Genomic DNA, 22,673 nt, shown 5'->3' on the forward strand with positions numbered 1-22,673 from the left:
TTTTTTCAATACTGTACTGGCCCATTTCAACATGTAACCTCCCTAGCTGTTTTTATAGGTCTCTAACACAATATTTGTATCTATGTCTGCATCACCTGGGGTTTTTTTGTTCTTTATCTACTTAACATGAAATACCAAATGATAATCAGTCTTATTTTAAAAATTACTTGTAGTTATACATCATGCTAAGTCCATGTGTGCTGAACAGCTTTAAAAAAAAAAAAATTCACTCTGAGGCAAACCCCAGCTATTGTGCAGAAGAAATAAAAAGAAAAAAACCAGCAATGAATTAATTTACTTTCTTTCTCACAGTTAGTGTTAACTGTGATTTCAATAAGAAGATAACCAACTAATAATGAACAATTGTACATATTGTTTGTGCTTTTATGTGGTGGTTTTTGGTTGGAACCTCTGTGTTACACAGGGGAGGGTATATGAGAAGGTGCCTATAGCTGCTAGGCCTGGAGGAGCTCAGGCCTTCTAACTTGTATTCTCACATTTGATATATGCACTGTGGGTGGTGTTAAGGTTCTCCACATCTTAGTTTCCACAGCTAAAACAGAAACAATTGTGTTTTAACAACTTACAGGTCAAAGAGTATTTGCTTGTGACCTCTTCTGGATCACAATTAGTAATTATTCTTGTCATTGCCCTCTATGTTTTATTTCAAGTGATGGAGGACCCTGGGGATTCCCAGTTCTTGCTGGCTTGATTTAGAGGGGTAAGAGCTATATGTGCTTCAGGAACTTTTTGTTCTGCTTTGGAACAGGAAATTAAACGTTTTTAAATTAAGAAGTTGGATAACCTGTATCAGACAGGTTTAAAGGCAATGTTGAAGAGTTTGACTATTAATGTTGATTTTCAATAGCTCTTGCTACACAGGGGAAATTTCAGGAGTGCAAAAGAAAGGTAACATGCTAATATTTAAAAAGAATTAAAGAAATGGCCCAAGAAATTATAGACCTGTCAGTGTCACATAAATCCTTGGAAAAATAATGGAACAGATAATATGAAACTGAATTAATAAAAAACTAAAAGCAAGTAGCAGAATTAATGCCAGTTCATTTGTGTTCATGGAAAGTAATCCTATCTGGCCAGTTTCACATAATATTTTCTGTAACATAGGTTGATTAAAAGATGAAGAAAATGGGATTTGGAGGTCCACTAAAGTTGCAGACTTAGACAAAGTAGTTACACCACTACAAATCAATCCATTTTGTCTGGCAAACTTTTAAGAGAGTAGGATTTTTCATCATCTTGCAAAGCTACTAAAACGAACCTTATTAGCAAGCCTATGTACATAATACTGTCTAGATACTTTCTACTTCTTTTGACAACAATAGTTTCTGGCAGCAAGACGTAAGTGTATTCACAGTGGTTAGAGTGAGACTTCCCTATTTGTTGCTATATACACAACAGGTCTTTATTGTAAGGGTGGTGAGGCACTGGAACAGGCTGCCTGGAGAAGTTGTGGATATCCCAACCTGAAAAGTGTTTAAGGCCATGTTGAACAGGTGTTTGAGCAACCTGGTCTAGTGAAAGGTGTCCCTGCCCATGGCAGGGGGGTTGGAATCAGATGATGTTTAAAGGTCCATTCCAACCCAAATTGTTCCATGATTCTGTGATTGTGAGGTGCTGGGCTGCAGGTGCCCTCCACAGTAGAATCCCACCAGGGCTGGATGTGGTCAAGCCTGGAACTTTGGTGAGAGGGTGTTGCCAAGCAACCTCGCAGAATCTCTGTGAACACTCCATTGCAGTTGGTAACACAGTATCCCTTCCTGTCATTCTGCCTGCATGGGTACGTCCGGTAATCATTAATTATGTTTTGATTTATGTTAGGTGAGAGCCTTTGCACTTCAAAGCCAAGCTCTTGAACCTGAGGATTGTTTTTTTAATCAGGTGCTTGTGGCTGTTTAAGACTTCCAGGTCAGAGTGTGTGTCAGAGGGTGGATTTGGGAGGTGCTTCACCTGTAATGAATTTGGGCACTTTAGTTAGCCACAACCATTTTGGGGTTATCAGATGCAGAGAGAGCTTCATACGGGAGTATCTTTTATGTGTGGGCTGCTTCTTGTGAACCAAACCAATTACTTTATGTTATGACTTTCAGTAGATTTGACTTGTCCCCGAAGTGCCTTCCTGTTTAATAAACTTTTCTCTCATGCTTAAAAATAATTTTCTAATGCCTGGTCAAGTTAAGATACAGTGGAAAGTTAGATACAGGCAAAGTGAAGCAGCCCAAGAGTTTTTGTCTTTGTCTCCATGACTTAATTCTCTTTATGAAGCCCAAATTGACATTGTTTTCTGAAATGTTTGCAAAATGTAACAGGAGTGAGATGCTTTTTCTAGCATATGTAGTCATAGAAAATCAGCATGAGACCTTATTTCCAGTTAAGAATAAGCAATCTGTTGTCTAAAGAAGCCTGTGAACTAAAAATGAAGCAGTATTGCAAAAAATGGATGACAGGGAGAAGATGAGTAGGGTATTTCACACAGAGAAATTACTTAGTTGTAATTTTAATTTAGCTGAACAAACTTCTTCCAAAGCATAGTGTAGTCTAGAAAGCTATTTTTGCTCTCCAAAGCTATTTTTGCTCTCCAATTATAATTTAACTTCTTACAGTCATGCCACAGCTACTCTCTAAGGGTGGAAGAAATACTTTCTTCAGAAGATATTCATTGATATGCTGCATAATGTCTTACACTATGCTTTTTGAATTGCCTTATGACTTTTGAATGAGCTCTGCTTACAGACAACTGTTTCAGGGCCTGGGTTTTCACTTCAAATCTTACTACTTCAAATCTTACTAAAACCTGAATTCACTGATACCTGATTTATCCACGTTTGATCTTGTGCCAGTCTTGCCTGTGAGCTCAAGTGGTCCTTTGTCCCAAGTGGAACTCATGTGAAAATGACAGAGAGCAACCATATTCCCTCTGTCTTAGTTTTGCTCTATTAAATTAAGTTAGTCCACTGCCCTTTTGAATCATAGGTGCTTTGGTTTTTAAACATCTTCATAGCCTTCTTTGATAGTTTTCTTGTTTATTTGTTTGTTTGTGTTTTGTGGGTTTGTCTGTGGTTTTTGTTGGTTTGTTTTGGTTTTTATTTGTGTTTTTGTTTGGTTTTTTAGATCTGAATTCTTTCATGGTTTGTTTTTTGTTGTGGGTTGTTTTCATTTTAGGTTTTTCTTATGAAACCATAATTGTCCATAGTACTTTGTATATCCTCTCCCAAATCCCAGGATGATTTTTTTTTTGTCTGCTAGGAATTGCTTTGTCCTGGGTTCTACTAAACTCTTAGATTATTTACATGATATTAATTGATACACTGTGTTTTGTATCTGGCTAGGTGTAACTATCACATTTACTAAACCCTATTTCAGAGCAGTAATACTTGTTATAATTCTTGGTGCCAGAACGATGTTCCTATTTTCTCCTCCCATGCCTTAATTTCATCTTTTGTCTATATGAAGTGCCTTGGTAATAGTATAATACTATAAAAGCACCAAACACGCCCACAGGTTTTTTGCATATTTGTGACTGATCTTTCTTGTTTCTCTTAATTAGGAAAGCCTCAATATGGGAAGAAATAACACAGAAAAAGTTGACAATCCAGGTATCATTGTAGGCTAGTTCTATTTTAAATTTTCCTGGCTATGTTCTAGCCAAAAGCCTTGTCTTAAACACTTGAGATGGGCTGAACTACTGGTTATTTTTCACCTATTAAAAAAATCTATGTTGCTATTGACATTACAAGCCATAGGCTCTCGGCCTGTACTGTAGAAAACTCAGAACAGGTGTTCAGAGAAAAAAAAAAATCCATGTTTTTCCAAAATGCTTAGAAAGGTAAAAGGTTGTGGACAAGTGGAAATGCAAGTCGTGTAGTGTGTTTTGAATGTATCATCATTCACAACAGTACTTACACAGTTTAACATGATGTTAATGTGCGGTGGTTTCGTCAGGACATGAAGCAAAAGAAGATGATGGTCAACGTCGCCCCATTCGACAGAGGAAAGCTGTTGAGCGCTATCAAGTTCCATGGGAAAGTAGGTGTGGGTGTGCTGCATTGGCCTTAAGGTGGATGCCACTTCTCAGCTGGAAAGGGGAGAGAAAATAAGATGGAAGAGAATTTGTAGGTTGAGATAAGGCAGTTTACTAAAGTAAATGTGCACAAGTAAAGAGGAAAACAAAATTTATTTTCTGCATCCCATCAGCAAACCATGCCTGGCCACTTCCCGTGAGGCAGGGCTTCAGCGTAGTGGTTGCTCTGGAAGGCAAATATTGTACATAACAAATGCCCCAGCTTCCTCCTCCTTTTCTTAGGTTTTATGTCTGAGCTGATGCCATACGGTATGGAATATCTCTTTGGCTAATTTGGGTCAGCTGACCTAGCTGTGTTCCCTCCCAATATCTTGCCCACCCCCAGCCTATTGATGAAGGGTCAGAATGTTGGAGAGACAGTGCTGACACTGTGGGAGGACTGCTCAGCAGTAGCCAAAGCACTGGTGCGTTCTCAACACCTTTCCAGCTACCAGTGAAAACCACAGCACTGTGAGGGCTGCTGTGGTGAAAATTAACTCTGTCCCAGCTAGACCCAATGCAGTATGTTACAGACACAGTTTCTCTTGAGAGCTAATTTCTTGCATGGAAGTGAGATTTTTTTTTTTTTTAGTGAAAATACACGCACACAACTTTTCTTTACATTTCTTACATTCATTCTGCCATTAAATTTTATTAAATGTATGCATCCTGTGGACATTCTTTTTTTTTTTTTTTTTCATTTGGCATCCTTATTGTTGTTTTTCAATTAAAAAAATTACTTATGTATCCTTTAAAGAATAGCAATTAAAGAAACTTGATAATCTTACCCTTGTGGTTTTCAGTTCTCCTTAAAAATCAGGTGTGCCTTTTTTTACTTTAATCAAACCGCCCAACCTTCCCCTCCTTGAAACTTCCCCTGAACTTAGAGATAGGGGATACATGTCCATTTTTTTTCCTCTTTGGCTATCCTGCTTCCTCTCAAACTTGTTTGTAACACTATTCTAAACTCTTTGCTTTCAACAGATCTAGCCAAACATAAGATAACTTTTTCCAACCATACTTCACCTGTCAGAGAGAAAGATTCGTACAAAAGAGCTAAAAGGTTGGTGTATGGTTAGTGATAGTTCTTTCTCAAGTGCTGTCAGTCACATGACTGAATAATGCTTTCAAGGGTTTTCGGACTGGTGGTAGAGATTAATATAATTACAGACTATTGCCATGATAGTCTGAAATTATAAAGAAAACAAACACTGAGGGGGAGGCCATCTTTTTTACTAGCCATTAGATTTTATTTGAAAATGCAGTATTTCTGGTCACTGCTAAGGTGTTGATGAGAGTTGTGGCTGAGACTGAGTAACTGAAATTGATTTGTTCTGGAATGGAAGCCCTAATCTCCCTCTGAAAATCTTAGAATACTTAATCTTGAAGGGTGCAAATCATTTTCTTAAAACTGAAGATAATTTAATTAGAGGGAGAGCTTGTATGGAAGTTTCAATGAATTATTTTTCTTTAACCACTCAAAAAAAGAATCTGTTTTTTATTTGGAATCATTTCATTTTTCTGTATGAAACTACCCTTAAACAAGAAAAATATTAAATGAAATTCTAAATTATAAATTGCAGTAGTAATATTTGTAAGTACTAAGAGTTGTTAAAAATAATTCACTCAGTTTAATGGCTGGAGTGACCATTTTCCTTTTTTTATTCATGGCCATTAAATGCAAAACACTTGGAATGAATATTTAACTATTTAGACAGTTTATGCTCATTTATAAGGTCTTTTGCATTCACTTACTCTCATTAGAAAATAAAAAATCTTCAATCTGCGTTATAATTTAGAAGGCACCTTTTTCTTTCTCCTTAATTCAAATTAGATCTCTTTCGGCCAACTCTCGGAAAGACAACTTGAATGAAGTTTACAGAACTTCACATGAAAATCAAATGAAAATTGGAACAAGTCTGGCTGGTGTTGAGAAGATACAAATAGGTAGTTCGGTGAGTATTTTTACTTCATTGTGTCAGTGAGACACTTGCAGTATTTATGACAGCTTCCAGTAATGGGCCCTCTACAACTCCCTTGGTTTACAGTTTTCTCTCAAGCAATTTGAAAATTGCCATGAAGGTTTCCTTGGTGTTGACATCTAATTTCTGACAGGAAAGATTGCACCTTTCTTTAACATATAAAATGTGTTCTGTTTGCTTCATCTTTAGGTACAATTTGATGGCGTGGGTGGTCTTTCTGACCACATTTCAGCTTTAAAAGAGATGATCATTTTGCCGTTGCTTTATCCTGACGTCTTTGAGATACTGAAGTTTAAACCTCCCAGGTAACAGGCACCATTTAAAACTGTAAGTTAGAACTGATCTATTTTCAGGAGAATCTTCAACTGAGGTATCAATATGTTTCCATGCCTTAAAATTCCCAGCAGTGCTGATGGGAATTTTTAGCACTAGTAAAAAGTAATTGTTTTAAAAACTGATAGAATACAGCATATATGTAGGTTCAGAGATTTACTATGTGGCGAGACTATCCTTTAAAAGTGTCTTGCCTTTAAAAGGTGGGGTTGGAGGTTTTTTCTTTAGAGTCCTATGTACGAACAGACTTGATTAGTTTGTAAGCAGAAAAGAATTATCTACTGGTAGTGAACTATAGTTTGTTTTTTGGAAGTCCAGTTCTCTCTCCCACCAACTCTTTGCTTTTCAAGTGCTCAAGTATCAGTTCTACAATTGATAGGACTTGCAACTAGGACCTTGCAGTGTTTGTTGTACTTGGGTTGAAATAAGAATCTGTCCACTTCTTACACAGCTGAGTTCTGTGTTACAAAATGAAATTATTAGAGACTTGTTAACTTTTTATATTATTGGTCAGCAGAATTCAGTCATGAATCAGTATATTGAAATAGGACTTTAAATTCTTTTCTTTCAGTAACTTTACAAGTATTACAAGCATTGAAAAGAAAATCTGTGTTTTACTTCTTTATTTGTTGAAATTCTTTTTGAATCAGCAGTGCACTGGCTTTCCTAGTTGATGGGAATGCAGGAATACAGAATACCTTCTTCTCTTCCTATATCACCAGCAAAGGGAGATCAAATCCAGTAATCTAACGCTTTTTAAGTTAGAAGTAAATGCTTACTGTCAAATCTTGCCTTTTGTGAAAACAAGAATGAATATGCAGTGTATCACGGGAAAATGAACTGATGCTTACTAAGTTAGCCCAGACTCAGATTTTGTTTTGGAAGTTTGTTCTTGTTTGGCTCCACTGTGCTGTAACCACCTCTGCTGGTTTGTCAGAAATGTTGGAAGCATCCTTCTGGAATGCTACTTACTATCTTTTCTCAAGGTTTTGTACATCTGCATTATCCTCTTATTAATTTTGTTTGATGCCTTGTAGAATTGTGTAGGAATTGACTTTTTGACTTTTCTCACACACTTCAGGTGTTACTGCTCTCTTATCCATCAAGTGTTTAGTTTAGGAGAGCAGTGTGTTTTAGGGGTGGTGGTTGTAATAGGTACTTTTCCATGATGTTTTTTTCTTATGAGATTTTTTTTTTCCAATTTTTTTTCAAATGCAGAGGCTGTCTATTCTATGGTCCACCAGGGACTGGAAAGACACTGGTTGCTCGTGCACTTGCTAATGAATGTAGCAGAGGTGACAGGAAAGTAACCTTTTTTATGAGAAGTGCTGCCGACTGCATGAGTAAATGGGTAGGAGAATCTGAACGACAGCTTCGTTTAGTATTTGAGATGGTAAGTTTGAAACATGCCATGTATTCTGTTTGAGTTTTAATATGTGGTTGAGAAGAACTCATTCTTTTTCATGTTTTTTCAGCTCCTTCCACTGAAGTTCCATTGGGATTGTCAGTGTTTCCTTTTTCAGTGGGGTTTTTAGGGGCTTGATATGTTGAGATATATTGGGAAAGATTAGCAAAACAAGTAAGAATATCACTACTATCACCACCCTCAAAAAAACCCCAACCATAATTTACAAACCAAACAGTCACAAAAAAGGTTTTAAGAAGCAAGAAATGATTGTTTTAGATCGGAGGGAAACAGATGCAGGCTGAAAGCATGTTCATTTAAATTGGTAATGGAAGGTTGCTTCCAGAACCTGTAACTGAGTTAGGTCCTGTATCTGTTCTTGGTGGTTGCCAAATAGCTGTAAAAACTACTGGTACAATTCCTTTCCTGTGCTGACATAGGCTGCTGTCTTCTGTTACTCATGCCACTTTACTCCATTAGCTCAATTATTAGGGATCCCTGATGCTAGTTTGAAAATCTGTTGCCAATGCCTTTCCAATCACAGCTTTTTTTCATACACTTTCTCTTTCAAATAGTTCTGTTTTCCTGATGTCAATATCCCTGCATTTTCATTGCAGGCCCACCAGATGCGACCTTCAATTATTTTCTTTGATGAGATCGATGCTCTTGCTCCCGCACGGTCCAGTAAACAAGACCACGCTCATAGGTAGGACTTGTTTTGTATCTGCATAGAAAACTGCTTGATCTTTGTGAATGGAAGATCACAAGCTGTTTAACATGATGTGACACGTTCGTTTATCCTGAAAACTAGTGCTACCGAATTTCAGATGATTTTTAAACAACAATAAGCAAAAACAATTTGCTAAGCTTGATATCAACACAAGTTCTGTGTTATGTCTTAAATCAAACCTTTTGCTGATCAGCATTTCATCAATAATGGGTTGTCCTTTTGGAGGGATTAATGAAGAAAGTTACGTGGAACTGAAGAAAATTTACTAAACTCATGAACAAAAATTATATTTTTCTATTAGCTCTGTTGTGGGGACACTTCTGACACTTATGGATGGCTTAGCCAGCAGAGGAGAGGTTGTGGTAATTGGAGCCACCAACAGACCGGATTCTATAGATCCAGCTTTACGAAGACCCGGACGCTTTGAACGAGAATTCCGTTTCAACTTACCAAACAAAGAGGTCAGGACTCAATCATAATGCTTATGTGTCAGCTCCAAACTCCTGTAACAAGGCAGCATCATGGAGCAGTGCAAGTCTCCATCAGCAGTGTACAGCTTGGACAAAAGAGGGCTGTCTGGAGAGATTGCATTGTAGTGTGGAGGGCAGACCTGGTACTGAATATATAGGAATAACATGATTTCAACAAGTACTTTTGGTTTCACTGTGACCAGCAAAGAAAACGGCATGCTGCTAGTCATCAAAATGTTTAAGAAAGAATGAATGTATGAATTAGTTTTGAAGTACTTCTATAGCATCTTGAAGGTGAAAGACATCGTGTGCACACAAGAATTCCTTTTTGGTAACCAAAGCTTTGATCAAGGCTTGTGCTGGAGTGAATTCTTAGTGGTACTTTTTGACAGGGACTTGGACTAAGATGTGAAGCACACTGCAGAGGTGCAGGACTTGGCAAGCTTTTAGTTCAATGGCAATAGCTAAACAATGAAGAAATTCATTTTATAGCAACCAAAAAATATTGTGGTGGGGATGGGATGGGATGGGATGGGATGGGATGGGATGGGATGGGATGGGATGGGATGGGATGGGATGGGATGGGATGGGAGGGAGATAGCACGCAAAACTGGAACCCTGTTTTTGTGGTTTTTCTCTTGCTATCACTGATATTTCATAGTACTTTTTGGAAAAAGGATAAAAGGCTTATTGGATTGAAAGCTCGTAGGAGTGCGCTAAGCAGTGCATTAGCACAAACATTTGTATCCAGTTTTTATCTGCCCTCAGGAACAGGAGACGAGGTGCCATGAAACAGATCTAATACACAATACTGTGGAAGAATATTAGAAATCTGCCATAATTAATCAGTGTATCAGGAAATACTTCAATGAAAGTCTTGCTAAGATGAGAGATGAGGATAGGCAATGCTTGACATTTTCTGGATGAGTGACAGTGGTTTGGGTCATACTTTTTGTTCTTGGTAGTAACCGTAGCAATTTGAAATGGAGTGCTAGGACTGTTTTCCTTGAATGAACTAGCAGAAAAGGAAATTTGGTGAAATAATGAAACCATCACCATGAAATTTTGCTAAATTTGAGAGAATTTTCTTTGACATAAAATCTCTATTTGCATATAGGGCTTTTACTATAATTGTTTCTTTCTTAGGTATCACACTTTTGAAACTCGCTTTTTATGGAAGATGTACATGGCTTTTATCTCACTGCATCCCCCAGCAGGAGTTTAATGTAACAATTTGAGAATTATTAAATTTCCTGCTTGAAGAAGCAATGAGAGCATTAATAACTGACCTTTAAAATACATAGAGGTTTAGCAGATAAGAAAAGTTTTTGTATTAGTCTGAGGGTTTGGGGGTTTTGTGTTGTGGTTGTTTTATTAAGAGAAAACTTAGGGCAAACTAAAGTGCAACCATTTTATTACCAGGCGAGACAAGAGATTTTCAAAATTCACACACGAGACTGGACCCTGAAACCATCGGACAACTTACTTGAAGAGCTGGCTGAGAAATGTGTCGGTGAGTTTGAAAACGGTGCTGGTCCTTTTCCCCATGGCAGCCTCTCTTCTCCCAGCCTGTAGAACTGCATGGGTTGTTGTGACCAAAGTTCAGGACCCAGCACTTTGCCTTATTGAACCCCTTACAACTGGCCTCAACCCATCAACCCAGCCTGTTCAAATCTGTCTGCAGAACCTTTCTGCCCTCCAGCTGATCAACACTCCCACCCAGTGTAGTGTTGTCCATGTTCTTACTGAAAGTGCATTCAATCGTCTCATCCAGATAATTGGTAAAGATATTAAAAAGTACTTGCTTCAATACTGAGCATTGGGGAACATCACTAGTGACTGTCTGACAACTGGACGTAGCATCATTCACCAACACACTCGGCTTGGCCACGCAGTTTTTAATCTATATATATAATGACATTGTGTTTGATTCTTGTTTTGTTTATTAGGATACTGTGGTGCTGACATTAACGCCTTATGTGTTGAAGCTGGCCTCTGTGCTTTGCGCCGCCGCTATCCTCAGATACATGAAAGTGACAAGAGACTGAAGATAGATGCCGCTTCAATTAAAGTAACAGCAAAGGATTTTGCCATGGCCATGCAGAAGATTGTTCCAACTTCACAGAGAGCTGGGACTTCACCTGGTCGAGCACTACCACCTATATCAAAGCCGCTGTTAGAAAACACTCTGGAAAGAATTTTACAAGCCTTGCAGAGAGCATTTCCCCATGCAGAGCTTGCACTGAAGAAGGACCAAGGTATAACAATAACATCTACTTGTTTAAAATTCTGCCAAGGCACATACACAAACCTCTCAGCCCTAATGATAGCACAATTTTATACTTTGCATGTACACAGTGCAGGAAGGGAGCTGTGAGTGACTGGCAATGTGCTGTAGACAACTATGCATTCTCCACAGGAGCCCCCTCTTTCTGACAATAGCTAACATCACATTTACCATTTCAGAGATGGATATAAGGTTTCACGTATGATGTACTTCCTTCCAAATAATAGAATCATAGAATAGTCTGTGTTGGAAGGGACCTTAAAAATCATCTAGTTCCAACCCCTCTGCCATGGGCAGGGACACCTTTCAGACTAGGTTGCTCAGAGCTCCATTCAGCCTGGCCTTGAACACTTACAGAGATGGGGATTCATTCTGGGCAACCTGTTCCAGTGCCTCTCCACTAAAGAATTTTTCCTAATATCCTATCTAAAGCTACTTCCTTTCAGTTTGAGGCCATTTCCCTTGTCCTGTCATTACATGCTCTTGTAAGAAGTCCCTCTCCATCTTTCTTGTAGGGTCCCTTCAGGTACTGGAAAGCCAAAATTAGGTCACCCTTAAGCCTTTTCTTTTCTAGGCTGAACAAACCCAATTCTCCCAGCCTTTCCTCACAGGAGAGGTACTCCATCCCTCTAATCTTCTTGGTGGCCCTCCTCCAGACTTGCTTCAACAGGTCAATGTCCTTCCTGTGCTGGGGAGTCCAGAGCTCCAGGTGGGGTTTCACCAGAGAAAAGTAGAGGGGCAAAATCACCTCCCTGGACCTGCTGGCTGCACTGCTTTTGATGCAGCCCAGAACTCATTTGGCTTTCTGGGCTGCAAACACACATTGCTAGCTCATGTCCAGCCTCTTATCTACCAGCACCCCCAACTTCTTGGCAGGGCTGCTCATGATCAGTTCATCCCCTCAGTCTGTATCGATACCTGAGATCATCCCAACTCAGGTGCAGCACCTTTGGACAGCTTTGTATAGGCAATCTCCTTTGATCTGTGATAGAATGAAATCTTCAGAAAATGGCACCCAAATGACAAAATACAAGAGAAGTGGTTTCCAGCACTGATTTCAAAGGTGTATTAATGCAAGAGTGAGATATGAACTATTCAGGAAAGTTAGTAAACTTCTCCTGTCTTTAAATCCTGTTTTAGGAAATGATGTGATTGACAATGAAGAATCACCATCGGTCTCTGGAAAGACACCAACTCATAAAATTTCTCATAGCAAAAAGGCAGAATTCCGCACTTTTAGCAGGTACTTGTCCCCTTTAGCATGCACAAATGTCCCCTTTATGATTACATTTTTGAGATGACTGGGTCTGTAAACTGTTCTGGTGTGAGGGGTGCTAGGTGGAGTCAAGGATGTGTGTGTGGGTAATCTATTTGTAAGAAGTAAGAGTGAAGATTCAAGTAGGTACTAAGGTTCTAATTGAGTACAGTGCCCTAATCCATCAAACCGAATGGCCCAGACCTCTTTCCCTAAGTCAAAGTGGTCCACAGATTATAAGAACATGTTGATTTAATCCACAGTATTCCTTGAAAGACTCTAGACTCCAAAAATGTATAGTCTGTCCTTTTAGCTTAAAAAACCTTATACACCTGTGTAGCCATCTTTTGCCCTTCTACCTTCCAAGATTGTTGAACCTGTAGCAAACTACATATCAGAAACAAAATTGAGAAATGGTTTGTTAATCCACTGTGAGAAAAAATTAAACAACATCTGCATTTTGTACCTTTACCCTACTGAGTTTTTGTTATTCTTTTGATGGTTTAATTGTGGAAGTCATGTAAGCCAACAGGTGAAAAAATAGTTTATTGTCAGTTATTTTTCTCCCTTTCTATTGCTGTGCTGTCCAGAAAATGTGACCTGCTGAATCTGGTTAGGTTTCTAGGAATCTTTGACTTCTACAAGTAAAGGAACAACAGTAATGTTCATGGTGGAATACCACAAAAACCTCTTCACAAGTGTGTTTCTTACTCATAAGGCCTGATTACTAGGAAATTAATACACAAATCAAAGATGAAACCATTAGAATTACTGAATAAAATAAGCATAAATTTTGTATTTAGTGTAGTGCTGTAATTTAACCAATCCAATCGTACTTCTTCAGATACAGCTAGTCTGTTTCAGTGCCTGAATCAAATTTTTTTTCTTAGAAATGTCTTGCTTCTTCCTTCCAACCACCTCCAGGAACTATGGCAAAATTTAGTTAAACTTGATAGATGTAGAGATCTCACAGTTACTTACAGTCAAAATGTGCTGAAAATGATTGTGCATGGGCAGTTAAGAGACTCAGACTGGTTTGTGCTGAGAGAGTTGTTATTCTGCCCTGTATCAGGTTACTGACTAGTTGCTGTGCTTGTATTTGGTTGGACAGGCCCTCGTGGGATTTATGAGCTGTTACTTAACCCAACCAAAGGAATCGTAGACATTTTAGGGACTGGCAGGATTTCTTAGCTGAGGAATGGTACCAGTTATTGAGAAAATAGGCTTTAATAGTCCTCCTGATCACAGACCAGCCTATGGTGGAACGTGGAGAGTATTTACGAAAAAAAAGTGTATGGGAAAAAACTTGTACCTCATCATCACTCATTTTTAAACTTTTCTTCTTATTGTTTTAGCAATCCTCCTTATCAGCCAACATCTTTTAGGCCACGGTTCTTATTAGTTGAAGAACCAGGATCTGGGCAAGCTTTTGATTTGGCACCTGCAGTAATACATGCCCTGGAAAAGTTTCCAGCTTATACACTAGACCTGCCGACTTTGTTTGTCAGCAGCACATCACAGGAAGAAACATGTTCACAGGTATCTTTTTACTCATTAATTTAATAGGATTTGTGAACTGTATATATATAGTGAAGTGAGCAAAATTCACTGTTAATGGAGGTGGCTTGATTTGAATGTGCTGTTATGTTTGCTTCTGTCTGAAAATCTACTTTTCCTGTAGATGGAATGATAATGAATAAGGATGTTTGTACATAGCCATGTTTTCCATTTGAAATGAAACAGGGAGGATGTTTTTAGTAGCTTGGGAAGGTGGGAGATACTGCTAATAAACACCTCTTTGCTGGTCTTGGTGGGATCCAGAAAGTTGTTTTCATTGTTTCTTAAGTATCGGTGCTCCCTGTAGATAGTTCTGCATCAGCCTCATGGTGTGACATGCAGTTTTTGTAGCCTTCTTTTTTATTGTATCTGTAGGCAGCTAAGGTTTTTGGGAAAAGAAAGGTTTGGTTTTTGATATATACAGCTTCTACTGCTGTGATACATGCAATAAAAGCATTAAAATTCATGGAACACTTAAATTTGTAAACTGGTGTGCTTTCCTTAATGAAAAAAAAAATTAAATATAAGCTTATTAGTGCTGTTTTAAATTTTTATCTTTAGGCAGGAAATTGGTTTCATTGTTTGGCATTACTGTATTCAAATTTTTGACCTTTAGTAGTAGCATTTGAGTTCTGTACAAGTCAGGACAAACACATTACATGACAGGATTTTCATTTGTCACATAGGAGGAACTGTTCTTTTTTTGTCATGGTTGCATCTGTGGTCATATAACTCCCTTGTTTAGTGGCTGCCTGGATATACCAAGTGTGCTTCCCATTTTGTGACAGGAACTCCCTGATTATTGTTAATCTGAAAAGGGTGCCTGGAGAAATTTGCCATGTAAAAGGACTGTTGCCACTTCCCTCATGCAGTACATGCAGGTCCTCTTCTGTGATTGAGGTGCCATCTCTAGGCAGTGGCTTGTGATCTTCCAAGGCATGTCATCTGGTCTGGTGGATCCTTTGGTAATGAGAGGCTGTGAGTGATTCATCTCTTCAGGCAGACTAAGGGTTGGTCAGATCTTGTAAAATATGCTTGAAATTATGAATCCTAACCAGGCTTCATTTATCTTGTCAGCCCTCATCTTTTTCACATAGATACTTGTTTTTCAGACTGTGCTCTGGTCTGACTTGGTGCCCACTCTGAATTGAAAATGGTGCAGTTACAGTTGTGCAGCAATTTATCCAGGCCAATACATCTAGCTGAAGGGTTAGTCTTGTTTTTTCAGGCACACCACCACATCAACTGAGTTCTGAGGCTCTTTAGGAATTATCTTACACCTAAGAAATTTTGAAATCAGGCAGAGATTTAGGTCTGTTTCTGTCTCTGTAGCAATGTCTATATTTTAGTCAAAGTGAAAATTTTGCCTTATTGTTAAGGAGTTCATCATTTATTGGTTTCTCCTGATGTCTTGGCTTATGCACTCTTTATTTCATAAGATAGTTCAACTGATATGTAGTTATTTAGTTATTTAGTGATTTGCTCTACATGATGTAGTTTTCTCATCCAAGTTTTCATTTTACCAGTTGATACGAGAAGCTCAAAGAACAGCACCAAGTATCATTTATATCCCACAAATCTCTTTGTGGTGGGAGGCTGTTGGACCTACACTGAAAGCTGGTTTTACAGGACTACTGAATAACATTCCATGCTTCGCTCCAGTTTTGCTTCTTGCAACATCTGATGTGCAACATGAAGATCTCCCAGAAGAAGTATTTCTGTCGATACTTTTCTTCCTTTATTACTTAGTTTCTTGTTGATTTATAACTTTGTGAAACATAGGAGTAAACAAATTCATACTGTTATTACTGAGGCACCAGAACCCAGTCTCTTAAAATTGGCTTAGACAAAACAGTACTGAAAGCATTTGTCCAAAGTGTTTTCTGAGTAAAGACATTGACTTTGACCCAACTTTTTCTTGCTTCTCACACACTCATGCTTGTCTGACAGATGTATAGACTTATTTCAGACAATCATTTCAGTGGCTTCGAGATGGTTAGGTGTGTCCTTATTGTGCATGAAAGGTAGCTAGGAAAAAGATTGTTTCTTCTGATAACATTTTAACCAAAAAAGTGAAAGGCACTTTTATGGAAAAAGGACAGTGGTCACACAGTTACTGATGCAATATAATTTTAAATTTAAATTATTTAATAAAATATTAAATTGACAAATTAAAAAGTTAAAGTCCAACTTCTGTTTAAGTAACTTGGAAATCAATTTTTAGTTATATTCCTTAACAAAATTCATTAAGAGGATGTGCTGAGCTTTCTAGACATCTGAGAGTGTGCATTAAAGGAAGATGTTCAAAATGTGAATATACTGCTCTGATTATTTTGTCTTAGTAACAGAAGTTTTGATAATGCTAATAAATACCTTCTAAATTAAAAAAACCCAACCAAACAAAAAAAAAAACCCAAAAAAACCCAACAAACCTCCACCTTACTTAAAAGCTGGCACTTGTCTGCTGAGCCTTGCCTCTGTAGCTGCCATAAGAATTCATGTTAAAGGACAGCAAAGGAGGTAAATATAAAATAAGCAACCTTACAGTGGTGAATGTCACCCCTTTCTCATTAGCTTATCATACATTTTTTTCATGAAACTTAAACTCAAGAGGGTTCCTTAGAGAAGGTATTTTAATTTGTGCTGCTATGAAAATTTAGTTTTTTAAGGCCAAGAAGTTAACTTTTCATAGCTTGTCTTATCCAGATGAGTATTCAACTTAATTTACAAAGGTACTCATCTTTTTGGAATAGAAAAAAAATATTTGTGTGGCCTTATATCTGAAATGTCTTTTCCTCCCGTGCTCTAGATAAAAGCATTGTTTAATAATAACCGTGAAGAAGTTTTCAAAATCCCGCGGCCTACCTGTGCTGAAAGAAGAAGGTTTTTTGAGGATTTGATCATGAAGCAAGCTGCTGAACCTCCTGTATCAAAAACCACCGCAGGTGAGGGTATTCTAGATATAAAACTTTGTTACTGTGAGTTAACAGCTAAGACAGTATTTGCTTTGGTGATAATTTTCTATCAATCATTTTTTATGTGTTTTCTCTGTTATTGCAGAGAGGTACTCTATATATAGTTCTCTGTATATACAGGATCTTCACTGATACTGTATTCCAGATAAAGAGAAATCCCGACTTAACAAATCTGTGTCATTCCAGACTCACGGGTACACCGTGTGAGTCATGCGAGATGTTCTCAGGTGGATGAGCAACCACAAGTATGTGACAAGAAAGCAATGAAAATTCAGGCACGGGGAGTGTTTGTGGATTACTCTGAGCTCAGAGTAAGTCTAATTTCAGTTTTGTGAATACTGAGACAGGACAGTGTCAATTTTCTTGTTACCTGTATGGCTGTAAATTAAGTTGTTTGTTAACCAATGCCATTTCAAACAATTTGTGGGAGGGATATACAGTCTGTGAAATAATTCAACCTGCAATGGACTATGACTGTTGTTTCCACAGCTGTTCTAGACTGCTGCCCTTGCTTTTGGTGAATTATATTTTAGGAAACTGTGTTCTCTTCCTAATTTTTAATGTAAAAGGGCGTGTTAAATTTTTAGATAGCCCATGAACAACCTACTCGTGCTATTGGTTATTAATGTCTTAGCAGTTTTTATGATATATTGGGGGAAGGTTGTTTTGTTTGGCATGCTTTCATTTATTAGGAAATGGAAAAGGACCTTGATTTTTAGCAGTCATGACTTTAAACCTGAAGTTAGCAGGTTGACCTACATCTCATTCTGGATAAAATATAACACCTACTTTTCCCAAATTCTTTCAAAATTCAGTGTTAGAATTTTGCATTCCCACAGTTATAATGTCATAAGTTATTACAGTCCCCTATAGAAGAAAAGTTGCTATCTTAGGTTAGAGTTGGGGAAAGGGTCAAAATTTGACCTAGATGCAGGGGATAAAAGAGGTTTCTTTGCATGAACTAGGGAGGGTAGAAGAAGAACCTGACCTTTGGGGGATATTGCTGTGACAAAAATTTGGGAAATTGCTACGTTGAAGTCCTGGAGGTTGGTCCAAGCAGAAGATGCTGCTGTTTACCTGCCTGAGAAAGAGAGTATTATTTGGATGTTTCTTCTGAGTGAAGAGAATGTGACCAGAGTGGAATCCCCTTTGGTGAAGAGGCTTGTCCACACAATTTCTGTCACATTTTTAAGCTGTGACCTAATTTTTAGAGGTGAAACTGTCTTTTTAAGGCTGGTGTCCTAAAGAAGCAAATTTCAGGGGGTTTTCTTGTTCGTGCCTGCCTGTGCATGGAGAGAAGTCACATATGTTTCTCTAAAGTCAGGATGCTAACAGCGTGTGCTCTGAAGTTATTGCCCACTGGGGAAATCATGTGGTGGAGCCCTTATAGATGTTTCAGCTTCTATTAATTTTCAACTGTGAGGAGAGAGCTACAGTCATGAAACGTCTTTTTAAAAAACTTGTTTACTTAACATGGGTGCCACTGGAATGTGCTGCTTGTACCAGAGAAGCTCCTTGGAACTCACCTGCAGTTAATAAGCTGGATGAACCTCCAAAATATAGCTGCTTGGTTTTTATGGGGTGGTGATTTTTATTTTTTGGTTGGTTTCTTTGGTTGCTGGGGTTTTTGTTTGTTTATTTGCTTGGTAATAGGTGTAGAATTTGATGAAATAGAAGAGCATGCAGTTACCTATGTGGCAGCAATTAGAAATGCTATCACATGCAATGTTGGCCACTCACCTCTGTCATGCCCTACCTTTTGTGTCTGCAGCAGCTAAAAGCATGCTGCGTAGTTTTTGTGTGTCTTAACTGCACATTGTATAGAATGACGTGAGAGGAATGCTCAAATTTTGTGCTAGCTGATCTGAGGGAGGCTGAGTCAGTGGTAAGTGGTTGTGAGGCAGTAATATTTTCATTTGTTGAGGCTGCTCTCTTAAACTGTATCTTCGCAGCCTCACAAAACATACAGCTACTGTACAGCCCCAGCAGGGCTGCTGCTAGCGTGTTGGTGTTGCTTTCTCATAGATTATCACATTCACATCTTTGGTAACAGAAAGGGCTGTGTGAGAGACTGGTAATTTGCTACAGGGAGTCACTCTGCTAGTCTCTTGAGTAGAAAGGTAGGAACTGACTGATGTTAGGCACAGTACACATTCAGCTCATGGGTAAAGGTGAGCACATAAAGATGTTTCCATTTCCGACTGGCACAGCTGTATCTGGAAGATCTGTAGCCTTGCTTCCAAAGATACATTTTCTAGGGCCCTGTATGGCATTTCTAATGAAATGGAATCGTGACTTTGCTGTGGCAGCTACTCAATGGTACAGTGGATTATGTTGTTCCCTGGTGTTCTGGAGGCAGTTAATTGGCAATTATGATTGTTGACATCATAGAATGATGAGTGAAAAAAATATTGCCTGAACTTTAAGACTTTCTTTTCTCTGAAGTGTGAAAAATTAACCCATTTTCTCAAGTTAAATCTTATCAGATATTTGATCAGTTCTCTGAAGTGCCACTTTTCTTTAACAATATAAGAAACTAGGACATATCTTGTGCTATTCTAAACTGTAATTTCCACTTTTTTTCCTTCAGCAATTGTTGGATTCTGTTGTTGCGGCAACTGAAAGCGTCAATATATCGAGCATGGCAAAACTATATTCTGTCCTTAGCCTGTGCATTTACCAACATCAAGATAATGCTGACAAAACTGAATTAGTGACGGTAAATTTTTTTTGTTTTATAGCACTTCCTGTCACTGTTATGTGTGTGACTGTATTATGCCTATGTATGTGTGCACCGTGAACATAGCACTTATTTAGCATTACTCTTTATTTTTTCATTGTCTGTGTTACAAGACTTTTTCATTTTAGTCTGGAAAGCGTTTATCCATATTGCAAAATTATTGTATTTGCCATAATTTATGCTGTATTTGGCATAATTCACAGAATATGCTGAGTTGGAAGAGAACCACAGAGATCATCAACTCTAATTCCTGGCCCTGCACAGGACCATCCCCAAGAGTCATACCATGTGCCTGATAGTGTTGTCCAAACACTTCTTGAACTCAGACAGGCTTGGTACTGTGACCACTTCCTTGGGCAGCCTGTTCCAGTGCTCAACCAGCCTCTGTATGAAAAACCTTTTTCTAATATCCACCCTAAACCTCCCCTGACAGAACTTCAGGCCATTCCATTGGGTTCTGTCACTGCTTACCACAGAGAAGAGAGCAGTGTCTACCTCTCCTCTCCCTCTCAAGAGGAAGTTGTAAAGTATGATGAGGTCTCCTCTAAGTCTCCTCTTCTCCAAGCTGAACAGACCAGAAGTAACCTCAGCTGCTCCTCATACGGCTTCCCCTCAAGGCCCTTACTGCCATCTTCGTTGCCCTCCTCTGGATATTCTCTAATAGCTTAATATTGTTGGCAGTTTCAGCAGGAATAGGCTTGAAGACAATGGAGCCACCCACACAGGCCTCTCAAAAGATTAACCTCACTCTGCCTTCTCCAGTACCTTTTCAGGGAGGGGGGCCTGAGAAAGGAGGGTTCTTTTCTCGGCCTGCCACTTCCTCTTTCTCCCCTTGCAGGCAGTCACACATGGTAACACGTGTGTAGTAGTCATTCCATTCTTGAAAACAAATTAAGTATGAAACATTACAAGAATTTGAGACTCCTCTCTAGTCTCACCAGATTTTCTCTGTAACTCACATGGCTCAAGCATCTTTAATTTGGCATGTGGGTAGCTTTCTGCCTATGATGGTTTGATGCCACTGAGTCCAACTCTTTAATCTCTTCCTCTAAAAGAGGATTTCTGAGTTGTTAGAACTTGGCAGAAATATTTCACAGGTACCCAGTGCCCCAGTAAGGCATTCTCAGTATTGAGTTGATTTCGACAGGTTGGATAGTTTGTCTTCAGCTTCCTTGAATCCATTTGTGTTTCAGATGTTTGTGTCTAAGAATAGATAAAATCCTTTATGCCTCTCTCTCCGCCTTAAAAAAAAAAAAAAGGTAGCATCTTCTTTTTAGCCCTGGTCATCTTGATCTCTTCTTCAATGTCCGATAAAGAGAATGGGCAGTCTGTTCTGACTGTGAAGCACTGAGAATTATTTGGATTCAGGGAGGCCATTTCTGAAAAATGTACCCTTCTCTCATCTAGCGTATTGATGTGTTTTAGAAAGGGAAGGAATTTGTTTATGTTATATCAGGGCTTGTCAGGTTTTGTGACTGGACTTGATTTCTTTGTTTGATTTCTTCTTTTACCTTAAATTTAAACCAAAAAAATATCTCCTGTTCAGAGCGACTGTGCAAGTCAGCCAGGAGCAATCTCTACTGTATGAAGAGAGAGACTTTAACAAGTACTTATTCAGAGTGCAGAACAGAACAGTTCCAGCTTTCAGTTGTGGCTCTTCAGGAACTGGCTTCTTTCTCATTGTTCAAAGTACTGTTGATAGAGATCCATTGTCCCTTGATGCAGATCCCTGTGGTCTCTCTAGCCTACTCTCTGTTTTGGGTGCCTAAGGATGAGTTTGAAGCTAAAGGGTCTAGAGAGATGTTGGGATGGTGATAGCACATGTATTGGCTAAATATTACTAACAATTGTATGTATTTACAGATTCTTGATTCTTTGTTGAAGAAGTAAACAGAGTTCTCAAGCTTATATTTAAACTGACTCCTAACTTGTTTTTTTTTATTAGGAAATGAAGAACGAAATTGCAGCCCTCAGTTGGCTGTGATACTCGACTTCAGCATACTCGACATACTCTAATGTTCATATTTGGCTCCCAAATAGATAAGTTATGTTTATCATGTCTCAGTAATTGTAGCAGGTATAGAGAAAAAAAAAAAAAAAGAAGAAAGAAACTTATTTAAGCACATAACTGAAACTAGATATAACAGAACTGGCAACACTTGGCAAAATGACTAAGATAACACCAGATTATAAGGAACAAAACAAGGCCATCTTGTCAAACTAGGTAAGGGCAATTCCAATAGTAGGAGATAGTGCCCACTGGCTCAAGAAAAGAAGACACTATCTGAAGAAAGTAGAGCATTAGCTCAAAAGAAGATTGAGCACATGGGCCAATTAGCATGTGAAGTGACAGAATCATTTAACCAATAGAAGACTAATTAATAAGAGGACTATGGAATTTGGAGCCAATGAACATTAGTGTCTTTGCTAAGAAGAGTGAAATTTTGTGATAGTCAGTATGCTGGCTTTAAGGATTTACCACATAGCACACCTTTCTGCAAATAAATCAAATACCTCGACTCTGTGTGTGGGTCAGCTTCTTGCACACTGGGTGAAAGAACTCGTTTTGTGACAACAATATTTTCTTTTCATGAAAACAACATGGAATTCTTCTAAAGGTATTGATTCTGTAAGAATACCAGTCGACGTAAGACACGGGAACTGCTTATTTTTGTTCCTCCAACTTCATTTCTAATGAAGAGAAGACAGCTGAGGGGCCAGGAGTAAGACACAGCGCTTGTGACTCCGGCTGCTTGTGCCCTCCTGGGCGTGGGTGGGGAGCACTCGCCTGCCCCGTTCCCAGCAGCAGCGGGTGCGGGTGAGGGCAGGGTGCGTGGCATCCCTCCTCCAGGGCTCCAGTT

General features: G+C 38.7%; 1 protein-coding gene across 1 annotated transcript; it reads left to right on the forward strand.

Annotated features, from left to right (window-relative positions):
- Nucleotides 1-1,576: 1,576 nt before the first annotated feature.
- LOC126649092 (ATPase family AAA domain-containing protein 2-like) lies at nucleotides 1,577-21,796 on the forward strand. The gene is made up of 18 exons (XM_050332931.1): nucleotides 1,577-1,798; nucleotides 3,566-3,611; nucleotides 3,946-4,044; nucleotides 5,063-5,141; nucleotides 5,913-6,033; nucleotides 6,250-6,365; nucleotides 7,612-7,786; nucleotides 8,416-8,504; nucleotides 8,830-8,989; nucleotides 10,421-10,511; nucleotides 10,948-11,256; nucleotides 12,426-12,528; nucleotides 13,896-14,079; nucleotides 15,624-15,809; nucleotides 16,907-17,042; nucleotides 17,259-17,317; nucleotides 19,663-19,791; nucleotides 21,758-21,796. The coding sequence occupies exons 1-18, from the start codon at nucleotides 1,577-1,579 to the stop codon at nucleotides 21,794-21,796; spliced, it is 2,343 nt and encodes a 780-aa protein (XP_050188888.1).
- Nucleotides 21,797-22,673: the final 877 nt, after the last annotated feature.

The sequence above is a fragment of the Myiozetetes cayanensis genome, unplaced genomic scaffold (genome assembly GCF_022539395.1).
Source record: "Myiozetetes cayanensis isolate MyiCay16 unplaced genomic scaffold, myiCay2020 scf1, whole genome shotgun sequence".
Lineage (NCBI taxonomy): Eukaryota > Metazoa > Chordata > Aves > Passeriformes > Tyrannidae > Myiozetetes > Myiozetetes cayanensis.